At 42.0% G+C, this 15,400-nt stretch overlaps 1 protein-coding gene across 1 annotated transcript; it reads left to right on the forward strand.

Annotated features, from left to right (window-relative positions):
- Nucleotides 1-530: 530 nt before the first annotated feature.
- On the forward strand, nucleotides 531-14,931 carry fez1 (fasciculation and elongation protein zeta 1 (zygin I)). Its single transcript, XM_007556472.2, has 11 exons — nucleotides 531-633; nucleotides 800-876; nucleotides 3,610-3,958; nucleotides 9,203-9,290; nucleotides 9,919-10,005; nucleotides 10,463-10,628; nucleotides 11,659-11,966; nucleotides 13,108-13,188; nucleotides 13,674-13,749; nucleotides 13,833-13,898; nucleotides 13,990-14,931. The coding sequence occupies exons 3-11, from the start codon at nucleotides 3,639-3,641 to the stop codon at nucleotides 14,004-14,006; spliced, it is 1,209 nt and encodes a 402-aa protein (XP_007556534.1). The 5' UTR covers nucleotides 531-633; nucleotides 800-876; nucleotides 3,610-3,638; the 3' UTR covers nucleotides 14,007-14,931.
- The last annotated feature ends 469 nt before the right edge of the window (nucleotides 14,932-15,400 follow it).

Raw genomic sequence — 15,400 nt, forward strand, 5'->3', positions numbered from 1 at the left:
AGCTCTAGGAACCAGCACTAAACTGAAGTCCTCTGTTAGGAACACACAGGATGGACCAATCAGATCTCTGATGGAGCTTTAAAGTGTTTTATGGGAGAAAGAATCTCCTTTCAATATTCCTTTTATCTTTCTCCAGTGTTGTATTCGAATAATGACTCCAGCTGTCGTATTCAGTTATTAATAAGAGAATAAAAAAAAGTGTTCATAACCCTGGGAAATTAAAGGTATTAAAATCATCTTGAGCGTAGGAGCTGTCTCAATTTGACATTTCTTCGTCGTCTCATCGTGTCCTTTCAGAATACACAACAAAGGAAGAGCCGGTTTCTCTAAATGCTAGGTGATGGGGAAAAAAAAAACATGCTGCTAACGTTGTCTCCCCCTTTTCTCCGTTCATGAATATTAGGGATGGACTGAAGCAGGGAGGAGGCAGGAACAAAGAGAAGAGGAGAGGAGAGAAAGCAGGGAGGGAGGCAGGGAGGGATGGTTGGGTTGGGTTTGGGGTTGGGGGGGTGGTAGCTGATGTCATCAGAGGCCCAGCAGTGCGCAGGCTCTGTTGGAGCGGTGCTGGCTGCCTATTGACTGGGAAAACAACGAGCTGTGGGAGGACGGATCAGGGCGGCTGTGGGCTAACGGGTGAGGGAAGGAGCACAGATCCAGCCTCTCCACGCCGCTGTCGTTTATCTCTGGGGGTGTTTTATTTTTTTTGTTGTTTTTGTTGTTTTTTTTTCCTACACTGGAATGAATGTAACTGCTGCTTCTCATCATCATCATCATCATCATCGGGTTTTTATTTTGTCAGAACAACAGATCTTCCTGGTCTCGGAGGATCTCGCACACACACAAAGCCAGAAGAATCAGCGGCTCATCTGACTGCAGGTAATCAGCGTTTTCACTCAATTAGGTCCCGTCCACCCTGCTGTCCGTCCGTCCAGTCCTGACCTCTGTGTGCATCCTTTCTGCCGTCATCATTATCTTGTAACCATGGTTTCCTCCATCTCCCCTTCCTCTCCTCTCCTCGCTGCTCCTCTTTCCCTCCCCCATTGCCTCATTTTCTCCTGCCTCCGTTTAGCTAAACCCATGCTTCTTTGTAATTTCTGCCTCCGTCCTGAGGATGTTAACCTCGACTGAAATCACAACGTTTAGACCAATAAGAGAGACAACACGCTGGCAGTATGTAGACTGGTGCTTTGAATATGAACGGGATGTTCATATTTATGCTGTGAAATTGAAGCATGTTTTTCTTTTCTTTTTTAAAGATCAGTTTTGTCATCCTCTCTGCTCCTCATTGAAATCAGAGCTTTTAGATGAAATCCCACGTCCAGATAAAACTATGAAGTGAAACCAGACGTTCTGGTCTCCGTACCTGCAGGGAGACACACCTGAGAGCTTCACACACTCCAAAAGGCTCCTTCCAAGAAAAGGGATGGGACAAAAACTCATAGAAATGCTCCCTTTAAAAAAAATACAACGGTAGTGATGTAATGTTAATGTCTGGTTTACTTACCCGACCGAGCGAGGCCTGAAAAAGGCTTTTGACAAGTGATTTTGCTTTTATTTTATCCATACGACATTTTTGAAAAGGCATTAGTGTCTCCTATGATGGGTTTCTCTGACATAAAAAGAACCAATTACCAATTTGTCCTTATTTAGCTAAACAGTTTCCTAATTGGTTCTACTGACAGGCAGTAAACAAATCAGGCCTGATTTAATTCAGTTCCATTCAGTTTACTTATATAGTGCGAATTCATAAAACACCATCTTAAGACACTTTACAAAAAAAAAAGAAAAGTCATTTCAGTCCAACCATAGATACATTTCACCTGATCCTAGTTGTCGAATAGCGTTTTAAGCTCAGTTCGTTACTCAAATCGGTTTAAAAAGTTTTCTGTCAAAGGAAATCAAAGGAAATCCAGCAGACTGTGTCGAGAAAGCATAACAGTTGAAATAACAACAAATAATGTAAACCAGAGAGTAGTAGAAGAAGAAAGTGAGCAGCAGTGTTCAGTTTGTCCTCCAGCAGGCCTACAGCAGCAGAACTACAGAGACGTCTCAGGTCAACCTAACCCTCCTCCATTAACAACATTTTATTTGTGCTGAATTGTCCGAGCTTAAAATCTTTTGAAATAAACATAAACCCTGAGCCAGAGATGTAAAAAACGAACACAAACAAGCCAGAGCATGGAGACAGAGACAGGGAGGCGGTGAAAGACGATCTCCAGCTGCAGACGAAGCGGCACTTTGCTGAGTAGGATGATGAGGAAGAAGAGGCTTGCACAAGCTCGTTTTATAATGGACTGCCCTGTGTTCACACACTTAGACCAGCAGAGCGCAAAGGATGAAATTTAGGCCCGTCCACTGTAATGATGCTGCGTCAAAGAGCCGGACCCAAGGCACAAAGTTCTGCTCAAATGGACCGAAAAGGTTTAAAATGTTCTAGTTTTCGGAGGGCCTCGGCTGTCGCTCCCTAATCGTTTCATTTACACCCAAGCTGGAAGGATTGGATGCTCACTTTTAAAAATAATGTTTTCTTCCAGTGACGATAGAAAAAAAAACCCCATCTAAATCCTGTTTTAAAACTACCATATAGTCACTGTGTTACCGATAACAATTAGGGCAGCACAATGAGAGCCTGACTGTAATTTATGGTGGACTTCTCCATTTAATTTCACGCCCCAGAATCTTTGACACCTCATCAGTTCAGTCCCAGTAGGGGTACGTAATTAGCTGTTCACCAGTAAAAGCCAACTGGTTGGGTTCCCAGTGGGACCTGGTCCCCTTCTGGCACACCTACCTCCACCCATCCTTTGTCCGGACATCATGGTGCCAGTCCAGATGAGGTGGAGCAGACTTTATTTAGAAGACAGTAAAGGGCCAACAAATGTCCCCCGAGACTGCTAAGCTCTGATTGATCTTCTCTTTGTGCTAAAGGCTCCTTAAAGGGACAGTACTATGCAAAGTTGACTTTTTGAGCTATACATCATTATGTTATTCTCAAAAGCATACCTTGATTCGTTCATGCTTGTTTGTAAAATCTTTTTCTCTAACAATCTCCCATGGCAACCATTCAGCCGGTCAAACTGCTTGGTCGCACCCAGCGCTGCCTTCGGACACAGTTCCTCCTTGGCGCTGCACTTTCCAAGCTTCTGAGTGGGATGGGTGCAGCCGTCCCGCCCCCACCCAGCTCCTTCAGACTAGCTAGCAGTAATTAGCAAACACCTGGTGGAACTGCTCCTCTTTATACGAGCTGCTTCTCAGTGCGACACAGAAAAAAACATTATTAAAGGGTTAATGAAGGAGTCATGTTATGATGACTTCCTGAAGGCGGAGTTTCAGAAAGACGAGGAGCTTTTAAAGAGACAGCGTCCCAATTTCAAGTTGTTAAATTAGGATGTTAAATTTCTCTTTAGTCATATATGATGGATACATTATTTTTATAACAACTGAATATAGTTAGTTGATTATGCTATAAATTGGCATTACGTCCCAGGCAAAACATTGCCCCTTTAAGAGGTTAATGATTGGAACTCAAAATTAAGTATTTATTTTTATTTTTTTAATGTTCAACAAACTCAGTCTATTAAATTAGATTTTACTTCTGTTTGTTATCAGGACAAGAGCCCAACGTGCCAGGGGACACCATGGAAGCCCCTCTTGTGTGCTTGGACGAGGAGTTTGAGGACCTGCGGCCCTGCCGGATGGACGAGCAGGACCACTCATCCTACTCCAGCGTCACCACAACCACCACCATCCCGCTGGCCTCCATCACCCGAGAGGACTTCTCCGAGCTGGAGAACTTCTCTGAGATGATGAGCTTCAAGTCGATGGAGGACCTGGTCAACGAGTTTGACGAGAAACTCAACGTCTGCTTCCACAACTACAACACCAAAACCGAAGGCCTGGCGCCGATCCGGAACCAGACCCACAGCCAGGAGGATGAGGAGCGGCTGCAGGATGAAGAGTAAGTCACCGACGTGAAGCCTCTGGCCGATGGAAGACTTCCTGTCATTTCTCCAGGGCTTTTAGTCTTAGTCTGTTATTGCGTAATAAGGGATTACACAGCAAATACAGAAAGTCTTACCAAGTGTTTTTTTGTCCAGTTTCCAGTGCAAACAACTTAGTACACATGAAATAAGACAAAACTAACTTCCAAGTAGCTTTTCAGCAAAATATATGTTTAAGTCACTATTTGTCTTTTGAAGATAGATAAAAACTAATAGTTCCTCCAAGAGATTTTGCACTGTTATAAGTGGAAAAAAAAATCTGCCAGTGGAACTAATATTTTTTCTAATCAATATTCAAGAATTACTGACCTAATTCAAGATTTTATATCTTGCTGTAAAGCCGTCAAACACGGCGGTGAAGCGTGTCCTCGGTGTTTCCGAGTTCAGGTTTTGTATTTTGGTTTCAATCAATAAGGACAGTTTTGAATCTCTGGTTTGTTTTCGTTCACCTCCTGTCAGATTCAGATCATCTGAGAACCTGTAAGCACCAAATGATTTATAGTATTTCCAGAGACACAGAAAACTCTCTTCTACAAAATACAGGAAATTAAAGGAAAAAATGTAAACAAAAAATAAGCGATTTCATAAATATCCCTATTAACTCAGTATTTCGATGCACCTTTGGCTGTAATCCCGGTACGGAGTCGGTGTGGATCGGTGCCGGTCAAGCTGCACATCTGGACGCTGCGGTTTTACAGTTTTGGTGGGGATCAGCTGTAAACGGCCCAGAATCAAACTCTCTTTGGGGCTGAAGTCTGGGCACTCCACAGGCTCCACCTTGTCATCTTCAAAGCGTCTCTGCGCAGCTTCAGCTGGACGCTTGGCGTCGTTGTCTTGATGGAAAATAACTGTTTTCTGAAGCTGTGGTTCTCTGGCAGATGGAAACAAATGGTCCTCCAGGATGTCTCTATATTTTTGCTGCATTTATTTTTACCTTCTACATTTGCAGTGTTTGCCTTTTGACAAACTCTAGTAGAGACTTCATTTGAATTTTCTCCAACAGTGACTCTCATGGCCATTCTCCCAGAAAGCTTTGACAAGAGCAACAGTTGTTGCTTCCTTCGGCGTAGTCACGGCGACTCCGGTCTTCTTCCTTCTCGCCCTCTCAGGTTGCGAGGGCAGTCACATTCCTTCTCGATGGTGATTTAACTGAACTCCAGATGATGTTCAGTACCTTAGTCTTTTTGTGTCCATCCCCTGACTTATACTTTTCATTAACCTTCTCTCGGATTCGCTTGGAGTCTTCATGTTGCTATAGGAGCCAGGAATCCTGATTAACCAGTGAACGGTCCTAGCAAATGCAGGTGTCTTTGTACTACAATCACTGGAGACACACTCACAGCACTCAGGTGATTTACGTCATTGTGCGAGCACCAACTGGCTGGATCTCTGTCGAATTAGGTCAGTCACTTTAAAGGGGTTTGAATATTCATACAATCACTTATTTTATGTTTCATAGTTTTGTTTAATTGTCATTATTTTTTGTAGAACTCAGTTTTCCCTTTTGCATTAAATTTATTTCTTTTTTGTCACTTTTGTTTGGCCAAATCAACAACATTTCATTGATAGTAACTAATTTGTAAAAGCAGTAAAAAGCATAAAACATCCGAGGGGACGAATTAGCAAACATTTTGTAACTGGGATCCATTTGGCGAATTTGAGTCTGAACACTACAGCCATCTGACTTTTGAAAACAGTCCGCAGTGCAGACCGAGCAGATCGAGCTTCCTGAAGGCAACAGCTTAGCTGGAGATTAACAGTACATTTGTACATTTGGAAACGTTTCATTTGGGAACAGATTATAAGATGTAGAGGCAGAGTAAAGCAGGAATAAATGTCAACTCAGGCAGAATGTATGTACCAATCACCTGAAGATGACTGATTGAAACATTGAATCACTATATGGCAAAATGTTTCCATGGAGATTCAAAGTCACATAAAGATGACCAGTGTCTCTGTTGAAGTTAAAATTTGAGAATAAGCAACTATCCAAATATGTGTCATATAGTTGATATGCTCACATCAACTATATCATTGGTTTATGCTTTGTAAGAACATAAAAGGTAGAAATGTTCTCTGTTGATGGATAAATCTATTTGATTGCTTAGATTTTTGACAATATATGGGTAAAACACCAACAATAATATACAATTTGGTTCTCAGCTGTTCCAAAGTAATACATTTTAATATGTGATCTTGAAAAACGCTTGAAATATACTGACTGTGAACATACTAAAGCATGTCAAAGCAAGACTTACTTCACGTATTAGATGTACTTTTATCAGTTTTCTTCTTTATCATTGAAGAGGAAATGCTTCAATCTACACATTCTTATAGCTGTTGCCAATGTAATTGGTTTTAAATGAAGACATATTTGCTACTTCTTTATAATAATCGACAACAATTAACAGTGTTATAATTAATATTTACAGATTGCAACACATCTAATCTCACATTACAGTGAAATTTGTAAATTAGAACCAGCTGTTCAACAAGTGCACCGCAAAAACACAAAATCTTACCAAGTATTCTGGTTCTACTTTCTAGTAAACAATGTCTTAGTGCATTTCAAATAAGGCGAAGCGAACTTGTAACATTTAAGCAAGATATAGGAACTTGTATATTAATAATTCCTTAATATTTATGAAGATATTTATATCTTGGTTTTACTTCACTTATAACAAGACATTTTCCCCACATTTGTTGTGTCTTATTGTTTTTGCAGTGTATCAGAATGTGTTCTACAGCCAAATATACTCATTTACTAAAAAAAAAAAACAAAAAACAAACTCCTCTGAGGTGACGGCGTTCACACAGAGGACGTCCATTCATTTCCTTCTCAGGCTAACTGCTTAGCAACACAAGCATTTTGTAACCCATTCATCTCGTTACCACTCGGTGGCTCTGAGACCAAAATAGAGTCTCTAGCGCCAAAACCGGAACAAAAGGATCAATGGATTCCTCGCGAAGGCCACAATGTGCCAAAACACTCCGTCGGTCAGAACCCGATTCTCTCCGCCACCTTGTTGAGATGCTCTGCTGAATTATTCAGTGTGAATTTTCCTACGCCTCGGTTCACTTTGGCTCGGCTTCAGTCGTGGCCTCTCCTCTCCCACCAGCTGACTGCCAGACCCTCCCGCTCTGAGTGAGCGCTCTCGGGGGCGTGGACGCAGACGCCGCCGCTCTTCGCGGAGCCGGATCGTTCTAAATATAGCCCCGATTTTTGACGCGAGGAGGGAGGGTTTGAAGAAAGAAACGCACGATTCCAAGCAACGATCAGCCAGGGTGAAAGCAGCTCAAGAAAGCACAAAAAATAACTAAATAAAATAAAAGAGCTGTACATGTGAAAACCTGGCAGATACCGCGTCCGATGTGGTGGCCAGACAAATGAACAGAGTCCTGATTTTATGCTTTTCACGACGTCTACAGTAAATCGTGACATCAAGTGTTCTCCATCACTTGTTAGTGTTACTTATGCACAACCTACAAGCATTTATTAATAGAAAGCGAGACGGTATTGATGTTCCGAACGCTGACAGGATCGTGTGACACAGGAGAAACATTTCCGCTTCGTCTGATTCAACAGGAACCCGGCAGGTACACAAACCAGCAGAAATCCTTTACGTTCATCTGCAGTTTGGCTCCGAACCCGTTCTGGTGCTTTCCGACTTAATTCCCCGCAGTCGCTGCCTGGTACGAGTTATAGCAGGCCAACAAGCCGATGGAGAGCGGAGTATTAAACAGAACGACTGCTGATCCGTGGCGACCAGCCCACAAACGCAGCAGCACAGCTTTGCACCGTGGAGCTCCGAGCCCTGCAGGACAGACGGCAGGAGGACAGACCGTCATCCGAACTCTCACAGCAGCGTTTAGGACAAACTGGAGGCTTCCTGTCTGATGTTTGAGGTCCCAACATGATCTGTCTGTAGATCACTGAATGCCTTAGCACCAAGATATATCGTTGTGTTAACCTTCCACACCTTCTGGTTCACTGCCTCCCCAAGAAGCAGAAGCAGCATTCAGCTGCTATGCTCCTCTAATCTGGAACAAACCTCCAGAAAACCGCAGAAATCAAGTCAAAGTTTGATTGTACAGCATATTTACAACGACCACAGCATCACAGGTACATAAATAATAATAATAATAAAAACCCCAGAAAATCAGTTAGGTCAAAACAAAACAGTACAACGATTATAAAATTGACAGAAAATACCAAAAACTTATAATAATAATAATAATAATAATAATAAAGCAAAACAATACTTTGCTGAAAGATTGAGTTTCTTTAAATCAACATCTGATTTGTTTAGAGTTGTCTTCAGTTCATACAACCCGGAGCCACGGCAATGTAGTGTTTTCCTTATTTGTTGCTTTACTTTCTTTTTAATAACGTGAAGCACTTTGGATTGCCCTGCAAATAAAACTACCTTTTCCTTTTCTTTTCATCTTTTCGCATTATAAAACGACGGGGGTGGAGAAGGAAAAGTGTGACTGGTTTTCAGTTTGTATTTTCAATAATAATAATAATAATAATAATAATAAAAAAATCTGAAAAGCGTGACCAGACTTTTGAGGTACGTCTCGACCAGCTTTGCTGTATGTGGCTCTTTTGTAAAACAGACGTATAACTGATTTTCCTCCTTGCCTTTCTTCTGCTAAGGGAAGAAGTGCTTTGGCAACGCAGCTGTTTCTTCTAGAAGCGCAAAAACAGTTTTATTGATGAGTGAAAATATACGAACCAACAAATCCTCTCCAAGTTTATAGGCGAATAAAAACAAGAAAATTAAAAACAAATCCTTCGCTAGCCTTTTTTAAAGTGCATTGAATGTCTGAGTTGCAGCCTCGGCAGGCGGGCGTGAGCGGTGAGGTAAGCTGCCGAGCTGAAAGGACTCCTCTGTGCTCCGTGTGCCAGTGGGAGCAGGGCAGCAGGGCCGTCTGGAAGAAAAGCAGGAAAAAAAACAACAACAAAAAAAAAACAGAAAAACTCCAAGACTCTCTCAGTGCTATTGTTCGCCTCCTCTCTCAGTCGCCGTGCCGCACAATGATGTGAGGAACTTTATTTTAATCTCAGCTTAAGGACACATCTAGACCAAATAGTCTTTTTTTTTTCTGCAGAGTTTCTTTGCACTGACCGTTACTCTGCCTGATGTTTGCTCGTTCAGTGTTTCCTCTTCCGAGTGTTTGTGTGCTTCTCGTTGCAGCGTGTGGGACGCTCTGACCGACAACTACATCTCCACCTGGGACGGCCCCAACTCTGAGGGACTCAACGGCAACCTGTCCGACCACGAGGTACGCCGTCCTCTGAAAACCTCTGGCTTTTACTGGACTATTTATTCGTGTTTCTGTTTTTCCATTTCATGGCTTCAGGTTGATTTCACTTGCAGCCTACATCTGGTCAGATATTGCAAAAGTTCTAGGGCAAAAAAAAAAAAAAAAAAAAAAAAGGCACCAGCATTTTAATCAATATCCTAAAGAGTCAATACAAAGCCCAAATTAAACAAATTTATTTCATTTTTTTTAAATATATATTTTTCTTATATTTTCAATGTATGTTCTGTTTTGTCCTGTCAGTATGCAGCATCCCAGCCTCCTCTTGAATTTTACTTTTGAACACGTTTTCAGTTTTGCTGGTCAGTCGCAGAACAGTGAGAATCCGTTGAGCCCATATTATGTATTAACATCTTTCATAGTTTCATTCTGTTTTGAAGACGTTAAGAAACATTTTGGACTCAACCCTTATCCATATTTTAACTCTAGGCATAAATAAATGAATTCAGAGATTCCTTCTACTAATTCTACGACACGTCACTATTCTGCCAGGCCTTAAAAGCCTTAAAGACGGAGCGTCTTCCTGGCTGATTACAGGCTCATGAAGCCATTTAATATTTTTGAACATTTTCTTTCTCCTGATTTTCAGATCCATGAAAAAGAGGAGGAGGAAATGAATGAGAAGAACGAGAACGCCAACTGCCTGAACGAAGAGCCTCTGATCACAGCAGATCAGGTTTGACGTGAAGAAAACGAGCAGGCTGCCACTTTCAAATGCGACGTAGCCGTTCCTCCTGAGAACTTGTTTCATTTGAGCTTTTACCTGAATTTGCTTGTCGTTTGCGCGACTGATGCGGGCAGAACGCGCGTGCGGAAATGACGCCGGGTTCAAATCGGCAAAAGTACTGTGTATTTATCAGATGTTTTCAACTGCAGCAAATTAGTCGGCCGACAAGCTCCTCTGCGACAAACTCTTCATCATCTCCAATGAAAATAGTGTTGAGTGTTTCGGCGATCCAGCTGCTCAGACAGCTGTCCAACGCACCGCTGCTGCTGTATGCCAGTATGCGTTAATAATTGATAACATGCATCGCTATAGAGGAGGCTTTGGGCATCTCACTGGCTACTTATAAATGGGAAGCATCTGTATGCAGTTAACCAGGACCAGATCTCTCTCTCTCTCTCTGTCTCAGGTCATTGAGGAGATCGTTGAGATGATGGAGAACTCTCCAGATCCCGGCGAAACCGAGGAGGAGGACGAGGAGGAGAGCAGCCTGTGCTCCTCCAGGACCAACCCGTCCCTGCTGGAGGAGATCAGGCAGCTGTCCCAGGCCTCCAACAACAACTGCTCCTACGAAGGTAGACGAGAAAAGAATCCTGACCGTAGATTTGGGCGACGTCGATTCAGATTTGTTAGGTTTTCTTACCCTTTTGGGCTTCCTCATGTCGTCACAGTGAAGAGCTGCACTCATGGTGAAAGGTTTTAGTCTCTAGACCCTATTCTGGTCTTTATCAGGTTATATAAAATCATGTGTTAAAAAAAAATCACCCATTATATATATATTTATTTATTTAATAAAGATGAAAACAAATCGGAAAAGTCTGTGAAAAAACTAAAACCCAACATATGGACAAAATATACATAACACATCTTTAGCCCTATCCCTAACTAATAGATTACATATAATTATAAACAAGGTTATTGTTATAGCTGCTCAAATAAGAAAATGTATCTTTGTATTAAAATAAGTTGCCTTTTTTTTTTAGGACTGTTTATATTCCAATAGCAGTATCTGTGGCCTTAAAATGAATCGTTTTGACTCATAACCCTGTTTATAGTCATATAATACAGTAATACATTGTTCCATCTAAAGTGGACATTTCTCAGATCCAAGTCGGACAGAAAATATTTAAAATACTCAATAAAGTGTAGCTCTTTCATTGAAGACTACAAAAACCCAATATGGCTGCCATGAATGCGCCTGGCCTTAAATGTAAGGAAATAAACAATATAAACAAATAAACATCGACACTGTTACACGTTCTGTTCATTTACTCCGTTTATTCGGCAAAACCAGGTTGTACAGATGCTGTGCAGCAGGAGAGGCTGGTCTGTCTTCAGTTTGGATCACATGAGGATTTTTGTAACTTATTTTGAAGACTAAGATGTTTTTTTGTTTTTTTTTACCAATTCCCATAAAATCTGATTGCTACTCTTTTCGCCCTGTATTTCATCTTTTACTGGATAAAAATTTTTTTTGGTAAACTTGGGACTGTTTTTCTTTAACGTCTTCAGCATTTTCTGCGTCGCCCGTAGAGTTTGGTTGTGGTCGTGTTGTTGCTTTTCTCCCGGCGGACTCTCACCGTCTCCTCTTTTCCCGTCCTGCAGGCCTCAGCTGCATGCCCAGCTCAGCGCTGATGGAGCTGCTGCACAGGGTGGAGGCCGCCATCCGGGAGTACTCAGAGGAGCTGGTCAACCAGCTGGCCCGGCGGGACGAGCTGGAGTTCGAGAAGGAGGTGAAGAACACGTTCATCACAGCTCTGATGGAGGTGCAGAACAGGCAGAAGGAGCAGCGGGACAGCAGCAAGCGCAAACGGCGGGACAAGGCGCTCAGCCTGCAGGGGGGCGGGACGGCGCCCTCCAATGGGGGCAGCGCCGCCTCATCTGGCCAGAAGACCGGCACCATGCCGGTCAAGGTGAATACACGGGATTATTTCCACTACTCTGTTAGGATCTATATGTTCCAGACCCATTAAGAAAACAAACAAAACAAAAAAACGAATGGGTCTGTACTTGTTCATTTATGTCAGTAACTCAAACTCATTATTGATTTCATACAACCTGATGTTTTTAAGCTTTTGTTTCTGGTAATTAGGATGATTTTCAGATCACTGTGAATGAAAACGAATGAGATGTGGTCTTAAAGGTACAGAACGTAACTTTTACGAAAGAAAATATGTCACCATGTCGTGACAGTATAATATGAGACACCTCCTCCACATTCTTCCTGAGCTGCTATTGTAGCCTGAGGAAATGCACCGCCCCCACCAAAATCAACCAATCAGAGCCAGGAGGAGGGTCTTGGCACCGTCAGTCAATCTCATGTACTCGCTGCTAAATGTGCTAATGGCGGACAAACAACTTACAGCTTATCCGTAGTCATCTGTAGCTATGCTAATTAACTTGAGCATTCATGACAAAGGGATGGGAGATAGATGGGGGGGATGAGCTGCGCCACATGGAGGGTGATTGACAGCACTAAGACATGCTTTCACACCACAGTAACAGTTTAAATATATATATATTATAAAAGTTATTAAAAGTATTGTTATTTTCAAAAGGTTATATCTTTAAGGGAATTGCAGAAAAGTGACATCCCAGAACCTGGTTGCTCTTCCTCCTTCCTTCTCTGGCTCTTCCACTAATGGATGTCAGATCCATTACACTCTAAATGATCTTACAGGAACATCTACATCCAGGACCAGCCCAGTTCAGCTCACTCTGCTCCCGCTCAATAACACGGGCCTAATGGGTTTTCCCTACATGCAACGCACAAACGGTGGTTTTATCTGAGAGAGCAGACACCTGAATCTGTGCCAATGTCGAGCAAATAAACGAAAACTGTGTCCGTAGTTCTACTTTGAGCTACTTAATACTGTAAATGTGACACGAAATAAAGAGAACTGGGAGTAATGATATACAGATATCAGCAGAGTTTTGTAAAGAAAACATACTTTTGACATTCACTCTATGTGTTTGCATGTGTGTGTGTGTGTGTGTGTGTGTGTGTGTGTGTGTGTGTGTGTGTGTGTGTGTGTGTGTGTGTGTGATCCATAGCGCTTCAGCATGGAGGGCCTCTCCAACATCCTGCAGACGGGCATCAGGCAGACATTTGGAAGCACAGGAAATGAGAAGCAGGTAATGTGCTGACTCATCATGTTAGCTCTCTCAACTGATGATAATTGAATCTTCTGTACCGTTTAGCTGAATAGAAAATTTAGCTGAAAGTTTAGCACACAGACAACCGGTGCCGTGTAAGATGTCAACATTCTTCGTTTGGTTTTCTGGTGATAAATTTTATTTTATTTTATTGGTGTTAGATGTAATAGAAGTTAACCGCCTGGGGCTTAAAAGCATTGGTAGTAAGACCTGAGAATGTTATGCAGCATCAACCTTTAGTCAGGGGCTTCTTTAGAGTTTTTTTTGTTTTTTTGCAAGACTGACTGCTTCTGGAGATCCTTCCTGTCAGCAGCGTATGAAGTATGAATGGCCGCGCAATATAAAATAAAAGTCAGAAGTTCCTGTCCTCTGTGTTGGCATTCAGCGGTACACATCGGTGACAGCGTGCTCCTTTCATCACTTCTCTTTCTTGGTAAACACTCTGAGCTTTTTCTTGGTTTCAGTATCTGAACACTGTGATTCCATACGAGAAGAAAACCACCCCTCCGTCTGTCGACGACCTGCAGATGCTCACAAAGAGTAAGCATCCGCACGAGACCAAACGTGAGACTCGATCGCGAGGCGCGACACGTGAAATGACTGTGATCCTTTTCTCCAAACAGTCCTCTATGCCATGAAGGAAGACAGTGAGAAGGTGCCTACGCTGCTGACGGACTACATATTAAAAGGTAAACATCATCCAAACTCTCCCAGAAGTCAGTGAGCTGCTTGATCTGACGGGAATGCAGCGGCGTAATTCGATTTGTCTTCCCTTTCCAGTCCTCTGTCCCACCTAAAGAACCGTCATACCAGGAGTGAAGTGTGACAGAGAAACCGACCTCCCCGCCCGCCCCGCTCCCCAGGACTTTCCTAACCTTCTGGCCCAGTCTGCATGAGCTCCCCTCGTTTTCCATTACCAACCATGGATCGACACCGTCCGCATTATCTCATCCGTCTAAACCACGACTACTGCCTCCTGCTGAGCTCACCTCGTCCTTCCCTGCACACCCGTCTCAGGCCAGACACCAAAATGGCCGCTGCCTGAAAAAGCGACCGGGACGGTCCAGTCCCACTTTTACAGGACTTCACTAATGGAGCATGATAAGCTGGTTAACGATCACAAGAGATCACTCCGGTACAGGGATCCAGTTTCAGATATCACTTCTCTCTTGTCTTGTCATCTCTCGTTTCGTTGTCATGTTGTTTTTTATTTATTTATTTACAAAGCCGTTGATCACGGAACGATTGCTCTTTTCAACACATATATACAGTCATCCATGTAAAGTGGATTGTATGGGGAAACGTGATTCATAAGAATACAAAAGCCATGCACCTTTTTCTGCCAACTCAGTACTGTAGTTCCTTTAGAGTGAGAAGAAACACACTACTATTACGGGTGCAGTGCGTTACAAAGCTTCTTTCACAATGAATATCCAGTGCTCTTCAAACTTTTTATTTATTTATTTATTTTGAAATATTAATATATATATTATGTTGTACATTATTTTTTTTAACGTTTATTTACTGTAACTGTTATTGCACTCTGCGCAGCCACCTACACGTGTAAAACTTATGTTTTTTTAAGTTCAGGGACTGAAAAAAATAATAATTTTAATAACTGTGTATGTATTTGCATATTAGCATTTTTTTTCTTTTGCCCCATGTAGATGAATGTTACATTGCTTAATTGCTAATTCAAATAAACTTCTACCCTCAATGTTATTGCTTCCTTTTATGTATTCACTACATCAGTGTTCAAAAATCCACCACCTCACGTCTTAAGATATGTATCTATGAGTACACTGTGTAAGAGAATATGCTTAACCATGTCTGAAAGTATTTTATCACATTTACAAATCAATCATGACCAACAAAATCTGACGAAAAAAGGAAAAAAAAAAAACCTAATAACAAAAAAAAAAAAGATTTCTAACAAAGCAATGACTATTAAATACGTGCATTTAACATGGGATAAGTGATCACATAAATTAAATATTCAACTCCCTCAAGTCAGAATTTAGTAGATGCATTTTTGGCTGCGGTCGCAGAGCCGAGTCTGTGTGGATCGGTCTGAGGCAGGCAGGCTGGACATCTGGCCGCTGCAGATTTACAGCAAACTTTATACCCCGTGTTACTGCAGCAAAAAACATTAAAACATTTTAAAAATCTGATTTTATATGGAAACTGATGC

The sequence above is a fragment of the Poecilia formosa genome, unplaced genomic scaffold (assembly GCF_000485575.1).
Source record: "Poecilia formosa unplaced genomic scaffold, Poecilia_formosa-5.1.2 Scaffold79, whole genome shotgun sequence".
Lineage (NCBI taxonomy): Eukaryota > Metazoa > Chordata > Actinopteri > Cyprinodontiformes > Poeciliidae > Poecilia > Poecilia formosa.

Excerpts from the sequence above, each read along its gene's own strand:
- fez1 (XM_007556472.2), top strand. The coding sequence starts at position 3,639 with ATGGAAGCCCCTCTTGTGTGCTTGGACGAGGAGTTTGAGGACCTGCGG. Across the intron at positions 9,291-9,918 it reads GCAACCTGTCCGACCACGAG|ATCCATGAAAAAGAGGAGGA; the intron begins GTACGCCGTCCT and ends CCTGATTTTCAG. Across the intron at positions 11,967-13,107 it reads CCGGCACCATGCCGGTCAAG|CGCTTCAGCATGGAGGGCCT; the intron begins GTGAATACACGG and ends TGTGATCCATAG.